Genomic DNA, 19,408 nt, shown 5'->3' on the forward strand with positions numbered 1-19,408 from the left:
GCAATAACTTAGACTTAACTGACATATATAGAACATTTCATCCATCAACAAGTGAATGCACTTTCTTCTCAGCAGCATATCAATCTTTTTCTAGAATAGACCATATAATTGTATCACAAAGCAACTCTGAAGCAAATAAAAACGTAGAGATACTACCCGGCACTCTATCAGATCATAATGGAATGGAATTAGAAATCAGTGATAAAATAATAAAAAAATAGAAGCTACTCCAACACCTGGAGACTAAATAATATGCTATTGAATGAATAATGGATGGCAGAAGACATCAAAGAGGGGATTAAAAGATTCTCAGAGGTGAATGAGAACACAGATACAACGTATCGAAGTCATCATGGGATGCTATGAAGGCAGTAGGAAGAGGAAAGTTCATTGCATGGAGTTTGTTCCTTAAAAAAAGAAAAAGTCAACAAATAAATGACCTAACATTACATCTCAAACCCTAGAAAAAGAAGAACAAATCAACGCCAAAAGCAGTAGAAGACAGGAAATAATTAAAATCAGAGATGAAGTCAATGAAATTGAAACAAGAGAAACAATTGAAAAAAATGACAAAACAAAAAGTTGGTTCTTTGAAAAAATAAATAAAATTGATAAACGCTTAGCCAAGCAAATGAAGAGGAGAGAGAGAAAACTCAAATTACTAGAATCTGTGATAAAAAAAGAAAATATCATGACCAATACTACAGAAATACAGAGGATAATTAGAAATTATTTTGAAAATTTGTACTCCAATAAAATAGAATATATCCAAGACATCGATAAATTTCTAGAATCATATGACTTACCCAAATTGAATCAGGATGATATACACAAGTTAAACAGATCAATTTCAAGCAATGAAAAGGAAGACACAATCAGAAGTCTACCAACCAAGAAAAGCCTAGGATCAGATGGACACACAGCTGAGTTCTATAAGAAGTTCAAAGAAGAACTAATAGCAATACTTCTCAAATTATTCCATGAAATAGAAAAAGAGGGAGCACTTCCAAACTCATTCTATGAGGCCAATATCACCCTGATTTCAAAACCAGACAAAGACATATCAAATAAAGAAAACTTCAGACCAGTATCTCTAATGAACATAGATGCAAAAATTCTCAATAAAATTCTGGCAAATTGAATACAAAAACTATTAAAAAGATAGTGCACCAGGAACAAATGAGGTTGGGATGAAAGGTTAGTTCAACATACAGAAATCAATAAATGTAATGTATCACATCAAGAGACTTAAAGAGGGCTGGGATTGTGGCTCATTGGTAGAGTGCTTGCCTGACATGTGTGAGGCACTGAGTTCGATTCTTAGCACCACATATAAATAAATGAATAAAATAAAAATCTATCACCAACTTAAAAATATTTAAAATATTTAAAGATAAGAATCATATGATCATCTCAATAGATGCAGAAAAAGCATTTGACAAAATCCAGCACCCTTCATGTTCAAAACACTAGAAAAACTAGGGATAGTAGGAACATACCTCAACATTGTAAAAGCTATGTATGCTAAACCCAAGGCCAACATCATTCTAAATGGAGAAAAATTGAAAGCATTCCCTCTAAAAACTGGACAAGACAGCGATGCCCTCCTTCACCACTTCTAGTCAACATAGTTCTTGAATTAGATAAAAGAATTTAAAGGAATATGGATAGGAAAAAAAAGAACTCAAGCTATCGCTATTTGCCAATGACACGATTCTATACTTATAGTATCCAAAAATTCCAGAAAACTTCTTGAACTAATAAATGAATTCATCAAAGTAGCAGGGTATAAAATCAACACTCATAAATCAAAGGCATTTCTGTACATCAGTGACAAATCATCAGAGAAACTAGGAAAACCACCCCATTTACAATAGCCTCAAAAAAAAAAAATACTTGGGAATCAACAAAAGAGGTGAAAGATCTCTATAATGAAAACTACAGAACACTGGCTGAGGCTGTGGCTCAGTGGTAGAGTTGCTCGCCTAGCATGTGTGAGGCACTGGGTTTGATTCTCAGCACCACATAGAAATAAATGAATAAAATAAAAGGTCCATACATCTAAAAATATTTCTTAAAAACTTCAGATTGCTAAAGAAATAAATTAAAGAAGACCTTAGAAGATGAAAAGATCTACCTAGTTCTTGGATAGACAGAATTTATATTGTCAAAAGGACCATACTACCAAAAGCAGTATACAGATTTAATGCAGTTCCAATAAAAATCCCAATGACATTCCTCATAGAAATAGAAAAAGCAGTCATGAAATTCATCTGGAAAAATAAGAGACCCAGAATAGACAAAGTAATCCTTAGCAAGAAGAGTGAAGCAGGAGGCATCACTATACAGAGCTTAAACTATACTACAGAGCAATAGTGTCAAAAAGAGCATGGTATTGGCACCAAAATAGACCTGTAGACCAATGATACAGAATAGAGGACACAGAGACTAACCCACATAACTACAGTTATCTCATACTAGACAAAGGTGCTAAAAACATATATTGGAGAAAAGATAGCCTCTTCAGCAAATGGTGCTGGAAAAACTGGAAATCCATATGCAGCAAAATGAAATTAAACCCCTATCTCTCACCATGCACAAAACTCAACTCAAAGTAGATCAAGGACCTAGGAATTAGACCAGAGACCCTGCATTAAAGATATGAGAAAGTAGCTTCAAATCTCCATCATGTCAAATTAGGCCCTGACTTCCTTAACAAGACCCCTATAGTGCAAGAAATAAAGTCAAGAATCAACAAATGGGATGGATTCAAACTGAAAATCTTTTTCTCAGAAAAAGAAACATCAGTGAGGGGAATAGACAGTCTATGTCTTGGGAACAAATCTTTACCCCTCACACATCAGAGTGCTAATCTCTAGGGTGTATAAAGAATACGAAAAGCTAAACACACACACACACAAAAAAAAACTCAGTCAAGAAATGGGACAAGGAACTGAACAGACACTTCTCAGAAGATGATATACAATTGATCAACAAATACATGAAAAAAAATGTTCAACATATTTTAGTAATTAGAGAAATGTAAATCAAAACTACTCTAAGATTTCATCTCACACCAGTCAGAATGGCAGCTATTAAGAACACAAACAACAATAAGTGTTGGCGAGGATGTGGGGGAAAAGGCACATTCATACATTACTGGTGGAATTGCAAATTGGTACAACCAATCTGGAAAGCAGTATGGAGAGTCCTTATAAAACTTGGAATGGAACCACCATTTGACCCAGCCATCCCATTCCTCAGTCTATACCCAAAGTGTGGGAGACCAACCTTACACGTGACTGGGTTACATTCCCTGGCTGGGTGCTGAGGCGCTCAGTTGCAGAAATGTGGCAGAGATTTCCCCACTCTTTTTGGGTCTGAGGGTCGGTGTCTCGTGCATGGGTGTGTCTTGGTACAGCCCCATGGGTGAAGCTATGCTCATCTGTTCCTTTGTAATGTAACCCCTTGCTCTGTTTAGGATAGAATCTTCCATGGAAGTGCCTTGTGTGTGTCCCTTTCTCTTACTGTGCCCTTGAGTGTGGCCTACCCAGATGTGAGTCAACCTGCTGACAGTGGACATCATGAAGATAGAATCAGCCCCCTGAAACCTGACCCCTTGCCTCATTTGAATAGCTTCTCCTCAATAAAAGTGGTCAGTGTGTGCTCTCGCTCTCTCTTTCTGCAGACCCTTAAGGTCAGAGGAGCCGTCACAGCGACCCCAAAGAAAAAGGTATTGAGTCTCTTGTGTGATTATTTTGTGCAGCCCAGTTAGCCCAGTTTAATTGGAGTGACCCCTGAGCCTTTTAGTCGAGAGAACAGAAACCCGGCACCAAAGGACTTAAAAACAGTATACTACAGGGACACAGCCACATCAAAGTTTATAGCAGCACAATTCACAATAACAAAATTGTGGAACCAACCTAGAGGCCCTTCAATAGATGAATAGGTAAAGAATCTGTGGTACATATACACAATGGATTATTACTCAGCAAAAACAGAGAATAAAATCGTGGCATTTGCAGGTAAATGGTTGGAGTTGGATAACACAATGCTAAGTGAAGTTAGCCAATCCCTAAAAAACAAAGGCCGACTGTTTTCTCTGATATGAGGATGCTGATCCATAATGAGGAGGGGGGACATGGGAGGAATGGAGGAACTTTGGGTAGGGCAAAGGGGAGGGAGGGGAAGGGAGGGGGCAGGGGGTAGGAAAGACGGTGCAATGAGATGGACGTCATTGTCCTAAGTACATGGATGAAGACACGAGTGGTGTGACTCTACTTTGTGTACAACCAGTGACTTGAAAAATTGTGCTCCATATGTGTACTATGAATTGAAATGCATTCTGCTGTCATATGTAACAAATTAGAACAGATAAATAATTTTTTTTTTGACTTAAAAGATTATTTAGTGTTCTTCACAACCAGATTACAGGCAGTATTTCTTTTTCCAAAATATACATCTTTGGGTGACAGATAAATAATTTATGGAAGAAAAAAGGAGAAATTTTTTCACATTCAGGCAAATGTAATACTGTCAATGTGTTTGAACTAGAGATTTTATTTTAGAAGTATAAAGGATGGAGGCGCAGTATATTTGGCATTTTTAATTTAGGTTTGTTTTATTTAAGTTTAATGTTAATTCCATGCTGTGTTTCAGTAAGAACAATACAGATTCTGTATCTGTGGCTCCAGTCAGATATCCAGTAGTACAAATTAGCTTCAAGTTACACATACTGAACAAAAGAGGTTGAGCGAGCGAAGGAGGGTAGGGGAGGCAGGGGAAAAGGGAAGGAGAAGAAACAAAGAATTGAACACGCATGCAGGCTTCTCCATACCACCTTCAATGCTAACCTGCTTCAGAGGGAGAGTAAAAAGTAGGCAAGAATGAGCAGCCACGGATTGTTGAACTGTTACCAGCACCATGCTTTTCAGCAACATTTCAGCACAATTTGAAACACTTTTTACAGCAAAACCATAACAACAAACCTCCCCCAAAACAACCTTTTAACCACCTCAAGCTAACACCCAATTAAGTTTAAACATTGGTATAAAATTCAAACAATTAGAAAAAGGAAAAAAAATGATACCACATATGCCTCTAAAGTGTGATCAATCTCTCTCTCAGATGCATCACCTAGAAGTCTAATGGCTTTCAAATATAATTTCCATTTCTAATGGTATTCTTGCCACTTCTGGCACGGAGACAATACAGTAATGCTGAAAAAGCCTCTATGCAGTCCTGTTAGTGTCTTAAAGAACCTAAAAGCTGGGACCAGTAAATCCACAGAAATTCACTCTTGCCTTTAAGAACTTTTGGAAACGGTTTAAAAAAAAAAAGGAAAAAAAAAAACAACCAAAAACAAAAAAGAAAAAAAAAATCAAAACAAAACAAAAACAAAACAAAACAAAAAATACAGGAGGGAAAAAAAAAACCAGGGCAGGAACCTAAATTCTGAGACCAAATGTAAAAGTCAGATTTGGTGGTTCTCAGTGACAATGGGGAACTTCCAAGGGGTGGGGCAGGGAGGAGTGGGGTGGTCAGAGATGGTTTCTCTTGTTGGCTTTTATGTCTCACTGATTTTCATCTTCCACATCCTGCAGCGCTTCTTTATTCTGCTCTTCACCATCACCCTGCATGTCTGAAGTCCATAGTGTCAGGTTATCACGTAACAATTGCATGATAAGTGTAGAGTCCTTATAGCTTTCTTCACTCAGTGTATCCAGTTCTGCAATTGCATCATCAAAAGCTGCTTTTGCCAACCTGCAGGCACGGTCAGGGGAATTAAGAATTTCATAGTAGAATACAGAAAAGTTGAGAGCAAGACCTAAACGAATGGGGTGCGTTGGTGGAAGTTCTGTCATTGCAATATCACTAGCAGCTTTATAAGCCACTAGGCTGTTCTCTGCAGCCTCCTTCCTGTCATTTCCTGTGGCAAACTCGGCCAGATACCTGTGGTAGTCCCCTTTCATTTTATAATAGAAAACCTTGGACTCGCCAGTGTTAGCTGCTGGAATGAGGTGTTTGTCCAGTACATCCAGAATGTCACAACAGATTAACTTTAGCTCGGTCTCAACCATTTGCCGATATTCCCGAATCATTTTTAGTTTGTCTTCTCCTCCCTTGTTTTCTTCTTTCTGTTCAATGCTGCTGATTATTCTCCAAGAAGCTCTTCTAGCTCCAATCACATTTTTATATGCAACAGATAGGAGGTTTCTTTCTTCAACTGTCAGCTCCACATCCATCCCTGCTACTTTCTTCATTGATTCCACCATTTCGTCGTATCGCTCAGCCTGCTCGGCCAGCTTCGCCTGATACACCAGATCCTCCCGATCATCCATAGCGGCAGCGGCTCCGGAAGGGTCTGCGCGACGGATGGAAGCGGATAGGGTCTCCGACTCTCTCAGCCTCTCGCTCCGCGTCCGGGCCGATAAATAATTTTTTTAAAAAAAGAAAGAAACTAAGAGGTTGAGACAACCGCAGGGTGACAGGGTGCTGAGCCTAGAGCACAGGCAGAGGGAGGAATGCAGAGTCGGCGCCTTGGCAGGAGGTCAGACAAGGATTTTAATGAACCAGTTCTACAGCATCGTCAAAGCCGAGGGCCAGACAGCTCGCAGCAGCTTGAGGTTTTCAGCGTGTCAGCTTGGAGTGGGCCGCGTGTGGCCGGCACGGGTGGAAAAGCCAAGCCATGCCGATCTTGATCCGACAGAAGATCATGGGTTTGTCGCTGGGCAAGGCTCATGATGAGTGACTAGGTGACAGTGTCAGGGCACTGCCATGTCCAGCTGGTACCATTGGGATGTCGAGCTGAAGTCCAGGTCCTTGGCATCCCAAACAAAGAACTAAGCGAGATACACAGAAGTAGCAGAGTTCAGATGTATCGCAGGTGAAGATGGCACCTGTCAGGTAGAACCACGTGGGCAGAGCGTGTGGGCGGCTCAAGGTCCCAAGGACTTGAAATTAGGGTCTTATATCCTGAGCTATGGGGCGTTCTCTTCCCTATCGGGACCTGTTTGAAGACCTTACCCCATTATCCCCCCTGGTTACCCTATGGTACCTGATGAGAATGCTTCCAACCCCCACCCCCATGGATGGCTTCAGAAAACCTAATTAGAATACTGCCCACTTGACCCCCATGAGTCATTTTAAAATTTGAACCTGGTGGGAGTTGTCATGGCTGGAGTTGTCATGGTAACGGGACCACTGAAAACAGAGACAGGACTTGTCTCCTTGTCTTGTGCTCCTGCAGTTTCTTTCTAAGACCCTGCCTCTGCCATCATGGTGTCCCCGAGCTCCCCCCCCAACACAGAAGAGCGGGGGGGGGGGGGGGTTAGATGAGGGGGCTGCACCTGGGGCAGTTGATAAGCTCCCATGTCTGGTGCTCCTGATATGACATGGGATGTCCCTGCACTCCTAGACTTAGATTGGCAAGTTGACACAGGGAAGTTATTTATCAGTTCATGCTTCCCGGTCCTGCTGGGCGGATGGCGATTGTGCTCTCTACCCACAAGGAGTAGAGTCCTTCTGTGAGGAGTAGAGTCTGGTGGTGCATGTGCAGAGCACAGTATTGAGCCTTAAATATAATAAACTGGGATGTAAGAAGGGCGGCAAGAGGGGAAAACAGAATGGAAAGTCACACTGGAGTGTGACAGAGTCACAGCCCCTTGGCAGACAGGAAGGGGCCAGCCTGACCAACGGAGACCCACTGCCTGCTACCAGCTCAGTCCCAGAAGTCACCGGAGAACACAGGAGGTGGGACAACTAAAGGTACATGTCTTTAAATAACCCAATAGGAGACAGTAAAACCTAGGTGACATTCTAGAAGGCCGGGGACCCCCAGCACTCAGCCAGCAAGGAACTGGGGAGGGGCAGAATGCTGATTGTAGCTGCTCTGGGGCGCCTGCTCACCCAGACGCCAGATCTTGCAAGATCGTCAGTTAAAGCCTTGCTTCTCTGTAACTTTTGGCTCTCAGTCTATTCCTGGTTTGGATAGTGAGCTTGTTTCTTCCAATTCTACCTTGGTGCCTGTGCTGGAAATGTCATAGCAGATGGCACTACTGCTTTCCCCAATGGAGTGACTCGGCGCAGCCTGACGCTGCTGCTCCCCGCATCACAGAGTAGCCCTGCAGGGCACAGCCCGTCTCCACGGCATACCTGAACAGGTGCCACCACACCCAGCTCGTTCATTATTATTATTATATTATTATTTTGTGGTGCTGAGGATTGAACCCCAAGGCAAGCACTCTACCAACTGAACTATATCCCCAGCCCTTCATTATTATTTTTTATAAGAGTTTTTAAAACAGTTCAAGGATTAGGAGCACAGCCTAGTGGCAGCGTGATGCTTGGGCTCTCCAGGAGAAACAAAAAGAGCCGTCAGTGGATGGACCCAGATCTACGAGCAGAACCAGCTATGTTTGTCCCTATAGTTAGATGATCAAATCCTCCACCATGGGCTTCCACAGATCAACTAGAACAAAGACCACAATTAGTTAATTTAGTGGTCCTGGGAATTGAACCCAGGGGCACTCTAACACTGAGCTACATCCTCAGCCCCCTTTCTATTTTGAGACAGGGTTTTGCTAAGTTTCCCAGGCTCACTGAACTTACAATCTTGCCTCAGCCTCCCAAGACACCAGATCACATGCGTGTACCGAAACATAATGAATTTAAACATCACCAAAGACTTACACAATGTGCCCACAAATGACTTCTGATTAGACTGCCACCAAAGAAAGACATTCTAAACCTCAGTAATCATATGATTGTCCTGTCACCTGACTTTTAAAGAGTTTGCCTAAAAACTTGTACATTTCTTTCCATGAAAATCATGTATGTGATCAGAAATATTCAGCCCAAGGGCTCAATGTTGAGAGCATTGCTTATCTTCTCTGAGAGGCAAGGGTAGCCTACCCTCTGTCTTTGAGGTCTGTACATCCTTGCTGTTCTGAAATACATCTTTGCTTGTGCCTTGCTTCTGATGAGTCCTAGAGTTCTTCTTATTTTATTTTATTTTATTTTTTTTTACTTATGAATCAACACTGTTCTAGGGACAGATGAGGCAAGGTACCAAAGATAGCAGACTACAGTTTTATTTGGCTGCAGCCAGGTTCAGAGGGCACAGCTTTTGCTGTAATCAATCAATCCCCCTGAACCCTGAATTCAGGTAGTTTCAGAGTTTTATACCCAGCATGTAAGGGGAGGGGCTCAGAAGTTCACAGTCTGTAGAAGTTCACATAAAAGCAGTTTTTTTTTTCACTGTTCTGGGCAAGTTAACCCTTCAAGTGTTATGCCAGATTCGTGGGACCCCAATAGACCTCCAGGAGCCGAATCTGATGCAAGCAACAAGAATCTTTATTGCAAGTTTGAGCCTGGACTCAACCGTTCCGTTCCCGATGCAGCTGTCCCAGGGAGTGAGTCCTGGTCCTTTGTTCAGTGAAATTTTATAGGTTTGGGGGGATACTCTATGCATCACAACACCCCACAGCAAATCATTCCATACCTCGGGAAAGTCAAACAACAGCTCTTAACATTGATTGACACATTCAATGGTGGGAACAAGTTGGGTAGGGGTGATTGGTTAATACAAGAGGGGGATTCCTTTGAACTGATTGGTTTAGGCCACAAGGGGTGTAAGTGCTAAACTACATGGTTTCCCAACATGTTATCAACCACCATAAACTACTGGGAATCATCTGGCATTCCAGGTATTTTCCCTGTCTCATGCTGATTGGAGGTTGCTAGGGGGTTGCTATGGGTCCTCACCTAGCCTGACTGAGTCAGGGACACCTAGTGCCTCAGACCTCTCCTGCTATTTACAAACAACTCAGCAGGGTGGGTATGTGCTTAGGGTTTTTCCAAGGACAAGGGCCACGCCCCCTTCCTTAGGACAGGCCTTGAGGTAGAAGCTGCTGTTATTTATTTTATTTTTAAAAATGGAGTCACATTAGTTTCTCACAAGGACAACACCTGAGAGGGGAGAGCTTCTTCTCCCCTTTCTTTCCTCCCCCTGCCAGCTGTTACCATGGAGCCCAATTGGTAACTTATCTTAGAAATGTAGACATCTCTGTGAAGCCCCATTTCAAGGCCTCTGCAAACTACTATACTGGATACGTTTGTGAAAAACTAATCAGCACCTGGAGTGCTGGTATCTTCCCGGCCAGTGGCCAGGTAAAACAGAGCACATGAAAATGGAAAATTTATCTACACTGAACTCTTTTCTAGAGATTCTTTTGCTGACGGTCCTAAAATCAGCCATGGTGAAGATTTCTGGAGAAGCCCAGTTAAGACTTTTCTGTGGAGAAAGGGGGCGCCACTACAGACACAATGCCTTTATTTTATGTATTTATTTTTATGTGGTGCTGAGAATAGAACCCAATGCCTCACACATGCTAAGCTCTACCACTGAGCCACAACCCCAGCACCCCCACCCCCCCCACCCCCCCACCCCCCCGCTGAGCCCTGGAATTCTTTTCAGTGGTGAAAGTCAAGAATTTGCCCTGATTAAGTTGAAGTCTCATTCTCCTCTTTAGAGGGACCTCATGAGACTCCTGTCCAGTGATAGTAGAGTACTTGTCTGGTATGTGTGGGACCCTGGGTTAAATCCCAGCACTGTAAAATAAATAAATCAAATAAGTAATACTTAGAGGTACTAGAAAATAAAAAGGTATCAAAGGTAGACAGCAAAAGTAAGTGTCCTTCTCACCTTGACCCTCAGTCACTGCATTCCCTTCAGTTGAAATCCCTAAAAGGGGGGGGGGTTGTGGTTCAGTGGTAGAGCACTTGCATAGCGCGTGTGCAAGGTGCTGGGTTTGATCCTCAGCAACACATAAATAAATAAATTAATTAAATAAAGGTATTGTGTCCACCTACAAAAAAAAAAGAAGAAGAAGAAGAAGAAGAAGAAGAAGAAGAAGAAGAAGGAGAAGAAGAAATCACTAACCTGTTTCTTTAATATTCCTTCAGAAATGTTCTATGCCTATACAATTGGATGTTTATTGAAATCACCATGAGAAAAGCCGCTCATCCAATCTAATTAAACTAAACGGCTATATAAGGTTGATCTATTGCCTGAACACCATATTACAATATAAACCTGCACGGGTCAGAAATGAAATATTCTTTGTCCATCAGAAACAGCTAAATGAGCCACTTCCCAGCTTATTCCCAGCAGAGGTAGAACAGAGCCCCTGTAAAATTGAAAGTCCCACCTGGGCATGGTTGTGTGCACCTGTCATCCCAGCGACTCCAGAGACTGAGGCAGGAGGATCACAAGTTCAAAGCCGGCCTCAGTAACTTAATAAGGCCCTAAGCAACTTAGGGAGGCCCTGTCTCAAAACAAAAAGGGATGGGTGTGTGTGTCAGTGGTTAAGTCCCCCTGGATTCAATCCCTGGTACAAAAAAGTAAAAAATTTAAAAGCCTCAATCTACCCAATTTCCTGATAAAGTTTTTCTGCAACCAAGCTTCCTCCTGCTGAGGATGGGCAGGTGCCAGACAATGAGGGAGACCCCGAAGTGTCACTTGTTCTCTGGCTTGCCCTGCCTAGCTAAGTTGGCCTGTGTGTGTTTCCTGCCTTTTGTCCCACTGTCCCCTCTTTTCTTCTTTTTTTTTTGGGGGGGGGCATTACTGGGGATTTATCTCAGGGGCCCTGGACCACTGAGCCACATCCCAGCCCTATTTTATATTTTAATTTGAGACAGGGACTCACTGAGTTGCTTAGAACCTCACCATTTCTGAGGCTGGCTTTGAACTTTCAATCCTCCTGTCTCAGTCTCCGGAGCCACTGGTATTATAGGCATGTGCCACCATGCCCCGCTCCCCCTTTCTTCTTATAGAAGCTGTTTGTGCCCCTGAGCTACCTGTGGGATGGAGATTTTTTTGAGACAGAAAAGGTTCCCTCTAACTTCCTCGGGGCAGACTTTATTTTTTTACTTTTAATTCTTTTGGAACTGGGGAACAAACCCAGGGTTTTGCAAATGCAAGGCAGACGCTTTGCCACAGAGCTACATCTCAGACCATTTTTCTTACTTTTTTCTTTCTTTTTTTAATTTAGAGACAGGTGCTCCCTAATTTGCTGAGTCTGACCTTGAACTGGAGCTCCTCCTGCCTCAGCCTCAACTTCCACTGGGGCTATGGCTGGGGCCGGGGTTGAACAAACCTGTTTTCTGGAAGAACCTGTGATTCTGATAACAGAAGCAGCTCCTTGTTGTTGCAGTCCTGGGGATTGAAGCAGGACTAGGCGTGCAGGGCGAGTACCCTGCTGCAGAGCTACCCCCTCAGCTGCATAGGTGACACAAATTTTTTTTTTCCTCCTTTGGTGCTGGAGATTGAACCCATGGCCTATGTGCTGCAAGGGAAGCACTCCACCAACTGCACTATATCCCCAGCCCAGACAATACATTTTTTAAGATGTCCATAAATATAGTTTTATTGAAGCATGGTCACATTCGTGTATTTTATTTATCACTATCAGGGCTCCATGGTTCTACATAGTAGTTGGGTTCATTGTGGCTAACTCCTACCAGCATGGAAATTGATCAGTTTGTGATTCCCTCTCCCTCCTTTAATAAGTTTCTTTTGTTTTCCTTCAAAGCTGGTTTGGATAAAATCTATTATTCTACTAATTTGGCTGAATATTTCTGGAGCTGCCGCGCATGGTGGCCTAGCCTCTTCCCCACCCCCACCCCACCCCACCCCCGCGGGTACCAGCACCCCTGGCACTGTGCCGTCACTCCGCAGAGGGTAACTGCTCTCTCCATGGCGCCGTCCGCAGGGCGTGTCCTGCACATGGAGGGGGGGGGGAAAGCTGGGTACAAAAGCGTCCCCTCCGTGTTGTAGCACTTCTCAAAGTTTTTGGTTCTAAGACCTGCTTGCACATTTAAAATTACTGGGGACCCACGAGCTTACGTTTATGTGGGTTGCATTTATCAAGATTGACTTTGCAAGATTAAATTTCAAAAATTTAATTTGGGGATTATTTACTTATTTATTGTACTGGGGATTGAACTCAAGGGCATTTTACCCCATAGCTATATACCCTCTGGCCCTTTTTATCTTTTATTTGGAAACAGGATTTAACCAAGTCGCCAAGTCTGGGCTCGAATTTGTGATCCTCCTGCCTCAACTCCCTAGTCAACTGAGATTACAGGTGAGTGCCACCATGCCTGGCTTTAAATTCATTTAAAATAGCACTACAGCCACCTGTAACTCTAGTAGCTCAGGAGATTGATGAAGGAGGATCACAAGTTCAAGGCTAGCCTCAGCCAGCTATTTAGGCCCTAAGCAACTTAACAAGACTCCATCTCAAAATAAAAAATAAAAAGGGCTGGGGATGTGAGCATCCCTGGGTTCAATCCCTGGCTCTCACACACACACACACACACACACACACACACAGAAAATAGCATTAGGGGGGCTAGGGCTGCGCCTCAGTGGTAGAACACTTGTCTAGCATGTGTGAGGCACTGGGTTCCATCCACAGCACCACATATAAAGAAATGAATAAAATGAAAGGTCCATCAACATCTAAAAAAAGTGTTAAAAAAAAAAAAAGCCGGGTATAGTGGTACACGCCTGTAATCCCAGCTGCTTGGGAGGCTGAGACAGGAGAATTTCGAGTTAAAAAAAAAAAGAAAGAAAAAAAAAAGAAAATAGCATTAGGGCAGGAGCATAGATCAGTGGTAGAGTGTGTACTGAGGATGTGCAGTATTTAAATTACAAAATTTAATTAAGGCTCTATTCCCCAGCTCAAAAACAAAACAAATAATTAATTTAAAATAGCAATATAAAATCAGAGCCGGGGGTCTTGCTCAGTGGTAAAGCACTTGCCTAGCATATACAAGGACCTAGGTTCAATACCCAGTACTACAAAAATAATAACAATAATAATGAACCCTGAACATGTTAACATGAACAACATTCTTTTATGAAAAGTAATCTTTCCCAAAATAATAATAATTAAAAAATGCCATGAAAAAAAAAAGGTCTTGCTCAGTCGCAAAGCACTTGCCTAGCATATACAAGGACCTGGGTTCAATCCCCAGTACTACAAAAATAATAACAATAATAATGAACCCTGAACATGTTAACATAAACATTTTTTTATGGAAAGTAATCTTTCCCAAAATAATAAAAAAAAATGCCATGTAAAAAAGCCGAGCATGGTGGCACAGGCTTGTAATCCCAATGACTCCAGAGGTTGAGGCAGGAAGATCATGAGTTCAAAGCCAGCTTCAGCAAAATCGAGGTGCTAAGCAACTCAGTGAGACTCTCTCTCCAAATAAAATACTAAATAGGGCTGGGAATGTGGCTCAGTGGTCAAGTGCCCCTGAGTTCAATCCCTGGTATTAAAAAAAAAGCCATGCAGAGTGACATAATGTTAGTTTTGCAAAATTCCCCAATGTCTAGCTTAATAGAAGATAATATATTCTCACAAAGCTTCTGCATGCAATCTGTTGCAAAATTTTGTTTTGGATGAAGTATCACACAGATTCACTGTTGGAAAGGAGAGGTCCTTGGGTCCCCAGGGTCCTAGGATCACACTGCTCCCAGTTGGATTTATTCCCTGAAGACTTCATGCCTCTGGAAGACAGAAGGTATTGGTCCATTCTGTAGGTCACTGAATCGCAGTTCCTGACATTACCTAATTTTCATCTGGAGAATGTGATCAAATATTTTTGGTAGATTGACTGATAGAGGGAGCTCTTGGCCAATGCTAGCCCACAAATATAATGCTGAGATTAAGGACTTCTCATTTCACAGAGGATAAAAGGAATAGATTTAGGCAAAACTGGTGTCTACAGAGATGTGTCCCTTAGCTCACTAACATCTCCTTTTTTTTTTTTTTTTCCAGTACTGAGAGTTGAACTGAGATACATCTCCGGCTCCCCCCACATTTTTCTTGTTTTAAATTTTGAGAAAGGATCTTGCTAAATTGCAAGGGTCTCATTAAATTGTTGAGGCTGGTCTAGAACTTGTTATCTTTCTGCCTAAATTGCTGGGATTATAGGCATGCAACACTCCACCCAGCTGGCTCCTGCTTCTTAAACCTAGATAGCAAGGCTAAGGTTAGACACTCTTCTTACAGAGATGGAGTCATGAAAAAAAAAATGGCATTTAGGTATTCAGCGGAACCTGCCGATCCGTTCAGTGTTGGGAAGGCGCTGGGCACACCTTTGGTGTAGCAACCCACCTGCAGGCCCCTGATCCTCGCTGGCAGGTCCTCAGTGTACGCAGAGATGGGGTTTTAAGACGTCCATTGGTGTGTAATCCTTAAATAAAGCATGAGAGTTCTGCAAGCCCAGCTAGGGGCAGTGACCCTACACAGAAGTTCTGTGCTAACCTGAAGACTGAAAACTTAAGGTTTTGGGATCTACCCCATTGGACACTGTTGGGATGCTTAGATTCCTGCTGTTGCATCCTCAGGCTGTCATGACAAGTGGAGAGCAACTCATTCTCCCTGGTTGCTATGGATTTTGCTGACACAAAGGATGCTTTGATGTTGGGCGGTTCCTATGAACATAACATCTTGCCTGTATTAAACTGAGCAGCTACGAAGCATAAAAAACTGGCTAGAATTTTGGGGACTCTAACATTAAGTAGAGAGTATTTGCTTATGTTTTGTCTTATACAAGCACATGATTTTATTTTAAAAATTTCAATAAAATATTTTAAAGCAAAAAAAATGGCATTTATTTAAGAAGTGTGAAAGAATTCACAATAGCCATATAATGGAAGTGTCACCAAACCTCCAATGAGGTCCCTCCAAGGGGGCAGTGGGATCTCAAGTCGGCCCAAGGGGGTTCTTGACTTACACCATTGAAACAAGTTTCAGAACATGTTGAAAGCAAGGCACAAGCAAAGATTTATTAAAGGACAGCAAAGCAAAGGTATACATACCTCAAGGCTAGGTGCAGATGCTCCCCACCTCTCAGAGAAGATGGGGATACTCCTAGCGTTCATCTTTTTAAATGAATATAGGATTTTCCTGAGAAGAAAATTGCCGGTTCCTAGGCAAATTTTTTGTGAAAATCAAATCTCATGTCAATCATTTGGTATTTGAGGTTTAGAATGTTTCTCCTAGTTAAGCAGTCTAGCCATAAATCATTTTGGGGTGCATTGTGTAGATCTTTGAATCTGCTGACATTTAAATTATGTTTTAGTTCTAGTTGATCTGGTACAAGCATTCGCTGGAGGTTTTGTTCATCTAACTAAAAAGACAAACATGGCTGATCATGCTCAGAGATCTTGGTCTTCATCTAGTAAGGGGCTCATTCTCTCTCTCCAGCAGCCTATCCATCTCAGAAGTGAACCAAAGGTCCATCAAGAGATGAAGGGATAGGCAAAATTTGGTCTAGGCATACAGTGGAATATTATTTAGCTTCAATAAAGGACATTTTGAGGACATTACAGAGATGGAGTCACAAAAATTTTTTTGCACAACATGGATGAGTCTTGGAAACGCCATGCTATGTGAAATAGTCAATCACAAAAGGACAGATGGCTGGGGCTGGGGATGTGGCTCAAGCGGTAGCGCGCTCGCCTGGCATGCGTGCGACCCGGGTTCGATCCTCAGCACCACATACCAACAAAGATGTTGTGTCCGCCGAGAACTAAAAAATAAATATTAAAAAAAAGTCTCTCTCTCTCTCTCTCTCTCTCTCTCTCTCTCTCTCTCCTCTCTCACTCTCTCTTTAAAAAAAAAAAAAAAAGGACAGATGGCATGAAAGTCCACTCAATGCCTAGAGGAGTCAAACTCACAGAGAAGGAAAGTAAAATGGGGAGGGAAAAGGGAATGGGAATATTTAATTGGTATGAAAAATTTCTAGAGATCACTTGCACAACGATGTGAGTATAATTAGTTGAATGCTCAAAATGATTAAGATGGTCAATTTTATATTATGCTTATTTTACTAGAATTTAAGTGTACACGAAGCAGTCATCCCAGGAGGATAACAAGTGCAAGGCCAGTCGGGGGCAATTTAGCAAGACGCTGTCTCAAAGTTAAAAAAATAAAAAAGAGCTATAGCTTAGTGGTAAGAAGTTTGCCCAGCATGTGTGAGGTTCAATCCCTGGTACCAAAATCCAGGGTGGGTGTGGAGGAGAAAGAAATGTGAAAGAAAGTTAGAGTGGACTTCTTTCTTTAAGTCAGTTCTGGCTGATCTCACTTTTTTTTTTTTTTTTGGCAAGTCTGTGAATTGAACCCAGGTGTGTTCTCCCACTGAACTGTACCCTGGCTTTAGTTTTTCATTTTCATTTTGAGATGGGGTCTTGCTAAGTTGCTTAGGGCCTTGCTAAATTGCTGAGGCTGTCCTTGAACTTGTGATCCTCCAGCCTCAACCTTCTGAGTTGCTGGGATTACAGGTGTCTGCCACGGTGTCCAGTGCTCTTTGTATTTTTTGAGACAGGATTTTGCTAAATGTTGAGGTTGGCCTTGAATTTTGATCCTCCTGCCAGCCTCCCAAGTAGGTGGGATTACAGGTGTGTGCCACCACACCTAGTGATCTCACCTTTTCTTGCCTATTCAATTTAGTTGCACAATTGTTTATTGTTATGGTTTGGATCTGGAATGTTCAGCAGAGGCTCATATGTTGAAAGCTTTGTCCCCCAAAAATAAGCTTTTAGGAAATTATTGGACCATAAGGACTCTAACCTGATAGATTCAGAATTTTAATGGGCTAATGGGAGGTGGTGGAACCTGTGGGAGGTGGGACATAGCGTGGGTCCTTGGGGGTATGCTCTTAGGGACTATGTTGCCCACATCTCTGGCTCTCTCTGCACTTCCAGTTGCTACAATATGAGGTGGGTAGCTTTGCTCCACTATATCTTTCTGCCATGATGTTCTGCCTCATCACAGACTTAGAAACAATGGATCCAGCCAATCACAGACTGAAACCTTTAAAACCATGAGCCACAATAAACCTTTCCTCCTGTAAGTTCATTTTTTCCAGGCACTTTGACATAGCTACCGAAAGTTAAGACATGTATTGAGCACCTTCTATGTCTTATGTGCTCCCAGAAATAAAGATCAGTTTAACAACGTCTGTTCTGAAGGAGGAGAGGGTTGGATAAAATGCATACACAAACTTAAAAAGATATGCTAACAGGAGGAAATAAGTCTTGGATAAGGAGGTTCTTGGACTGGAACTTAAGGACAACAGAATTTCTTCTGGGCTGTTTTTTCCGGGAGTTATATGAGCACAAATAATACTCACTAGTTTCCTACATTTCTGGTCAGTTAAAGGCTTAAAGTCATGCTTGATAAGTTGATGCAGATATTGAAGATTATTGGTCCAAATTCCCATATAATTCAAGAACTCACTGTACTTGATGCAGAAGAAAGTAGATGGTAATGTGTGGGCAAAGAAATGTGGCTATTGCAGGCAAACTGGTCCACAGTGAAGCACAATGGGCTTAGTTGATAGATCTGCTTTCCACCTTGCTTCTGTGTGTGAGCTTTATCAAGCTCAATGTCTCCAGGAGATGGTTTCCTCGCTGTCAGGGTTGTAGAACACTATAGTCAACATGCCTGTTGCTTTCCTTGGCAAGCACTGGAAACTCTACATTTATCTTCTCCTTACCATTCTGGTTAATTCCTCAGCCTCCTTCAAAGCCCAGCTGGAAGCTGGAAGGAGTAGATGCCATCGGCCACTCTAATTTCACACCACGTTGAGTGGCCTGTTTGCAGGTCCATCTCCTCCCCAGAATGTGAACTCCCTGAGGGGTGTCTGATGGAGGTCTATAATCCCAGAACCTGGCACAGTGCGCAAGACTTACAGTAGAGAAGAAGTGCTGGCCTTAAGAACCAGCTATCAGACGTTGACTTCTGGCCTTTACTGTGGAGTAACTAACTTTGGGCAAGCCCTTAACGGCCTCCCTGAGCCCGTTTCTTCAACTGCAAAGTGGGGACAATAGTTGCAACTAACTCACATAAGTAGTGAGGAATTCAAAAGAATTCATGCAGTTACAGCTCATAGCCAGTCCAGTACCCTGGACTCTAAACAGCCATGTATTATCATTAAGCCCTCTCTTTGTTGCTTAGTAAGTACGTAGATGGGGCTGGGGCTGGGGCTCAGTGGTAGAGCACTTGCCTCGCATGTGTGAGGCCCTGGGTTCGATTCTCAGCACCCCACATAAATAAAAATAAAGGTCCGTTGATAACAAAAAAAAAAATTGAAAAAAAAAAGAAGGTAAATCTGTAAATAACAACCCTCTGCCTAAAAGTTAAGTTCTTAAAGTTATTAACTAGAAAACTTTGCTGCGTCCCAGGAGGCTGGCGCTTTCCCTGGCTCTAAGGATCTGCAGCTCTGACAGGCGGGTTAGGGCGGGGCTCTGGGCCGGGGGGGGCGGAGTCGGGACGCGGGTCACGTGGGGCGGGCGGGGCTTGCGTGCGGTCACGCGGCCGGCTGT

General features: G+C 42.5%; 1 protein-coding gene across 1 annotated transcript; it reads right to left on the reverse strand.

Annotated features, from left to right (window-relative positions):
- Positions 1-4,540: 4,540 nt before the first annotated feature.
- LOC113191539 (14-3-3 protein epsilon) lies at positions 4,541-6,429 on the reverse strand. Its single transcript, XM_026401309.2, has one exon. It carries the CDS (start codon positions 6,339-6,341, stop codon positions 5,574-5,576), a length of 768 nt encoding a protein of 255 aa, XP_026257094.1. The 5' UTR covers positions 6,342-6,429; the 3' UTR covers positions 4,541-5,573.
- Between the last annotated feature and the right edge of the window lie 12,979 nt (positions 6,430-19,408).

This window comes from Urocitellus parryii, chromosome 1, assembly GCF_045843805.1.
Source record: "Urocitellus parryii isolate mUroPar1 chromosome 1, mUroPar1.hap1, whole genome shotgun sequence".
Classification (NCBI taxonomy): Eukaryota; Metazoa; Chordata; class Mammalia; order Rodentia; family Sciuridae; genus Urocitellus; species Urocitellus parryii.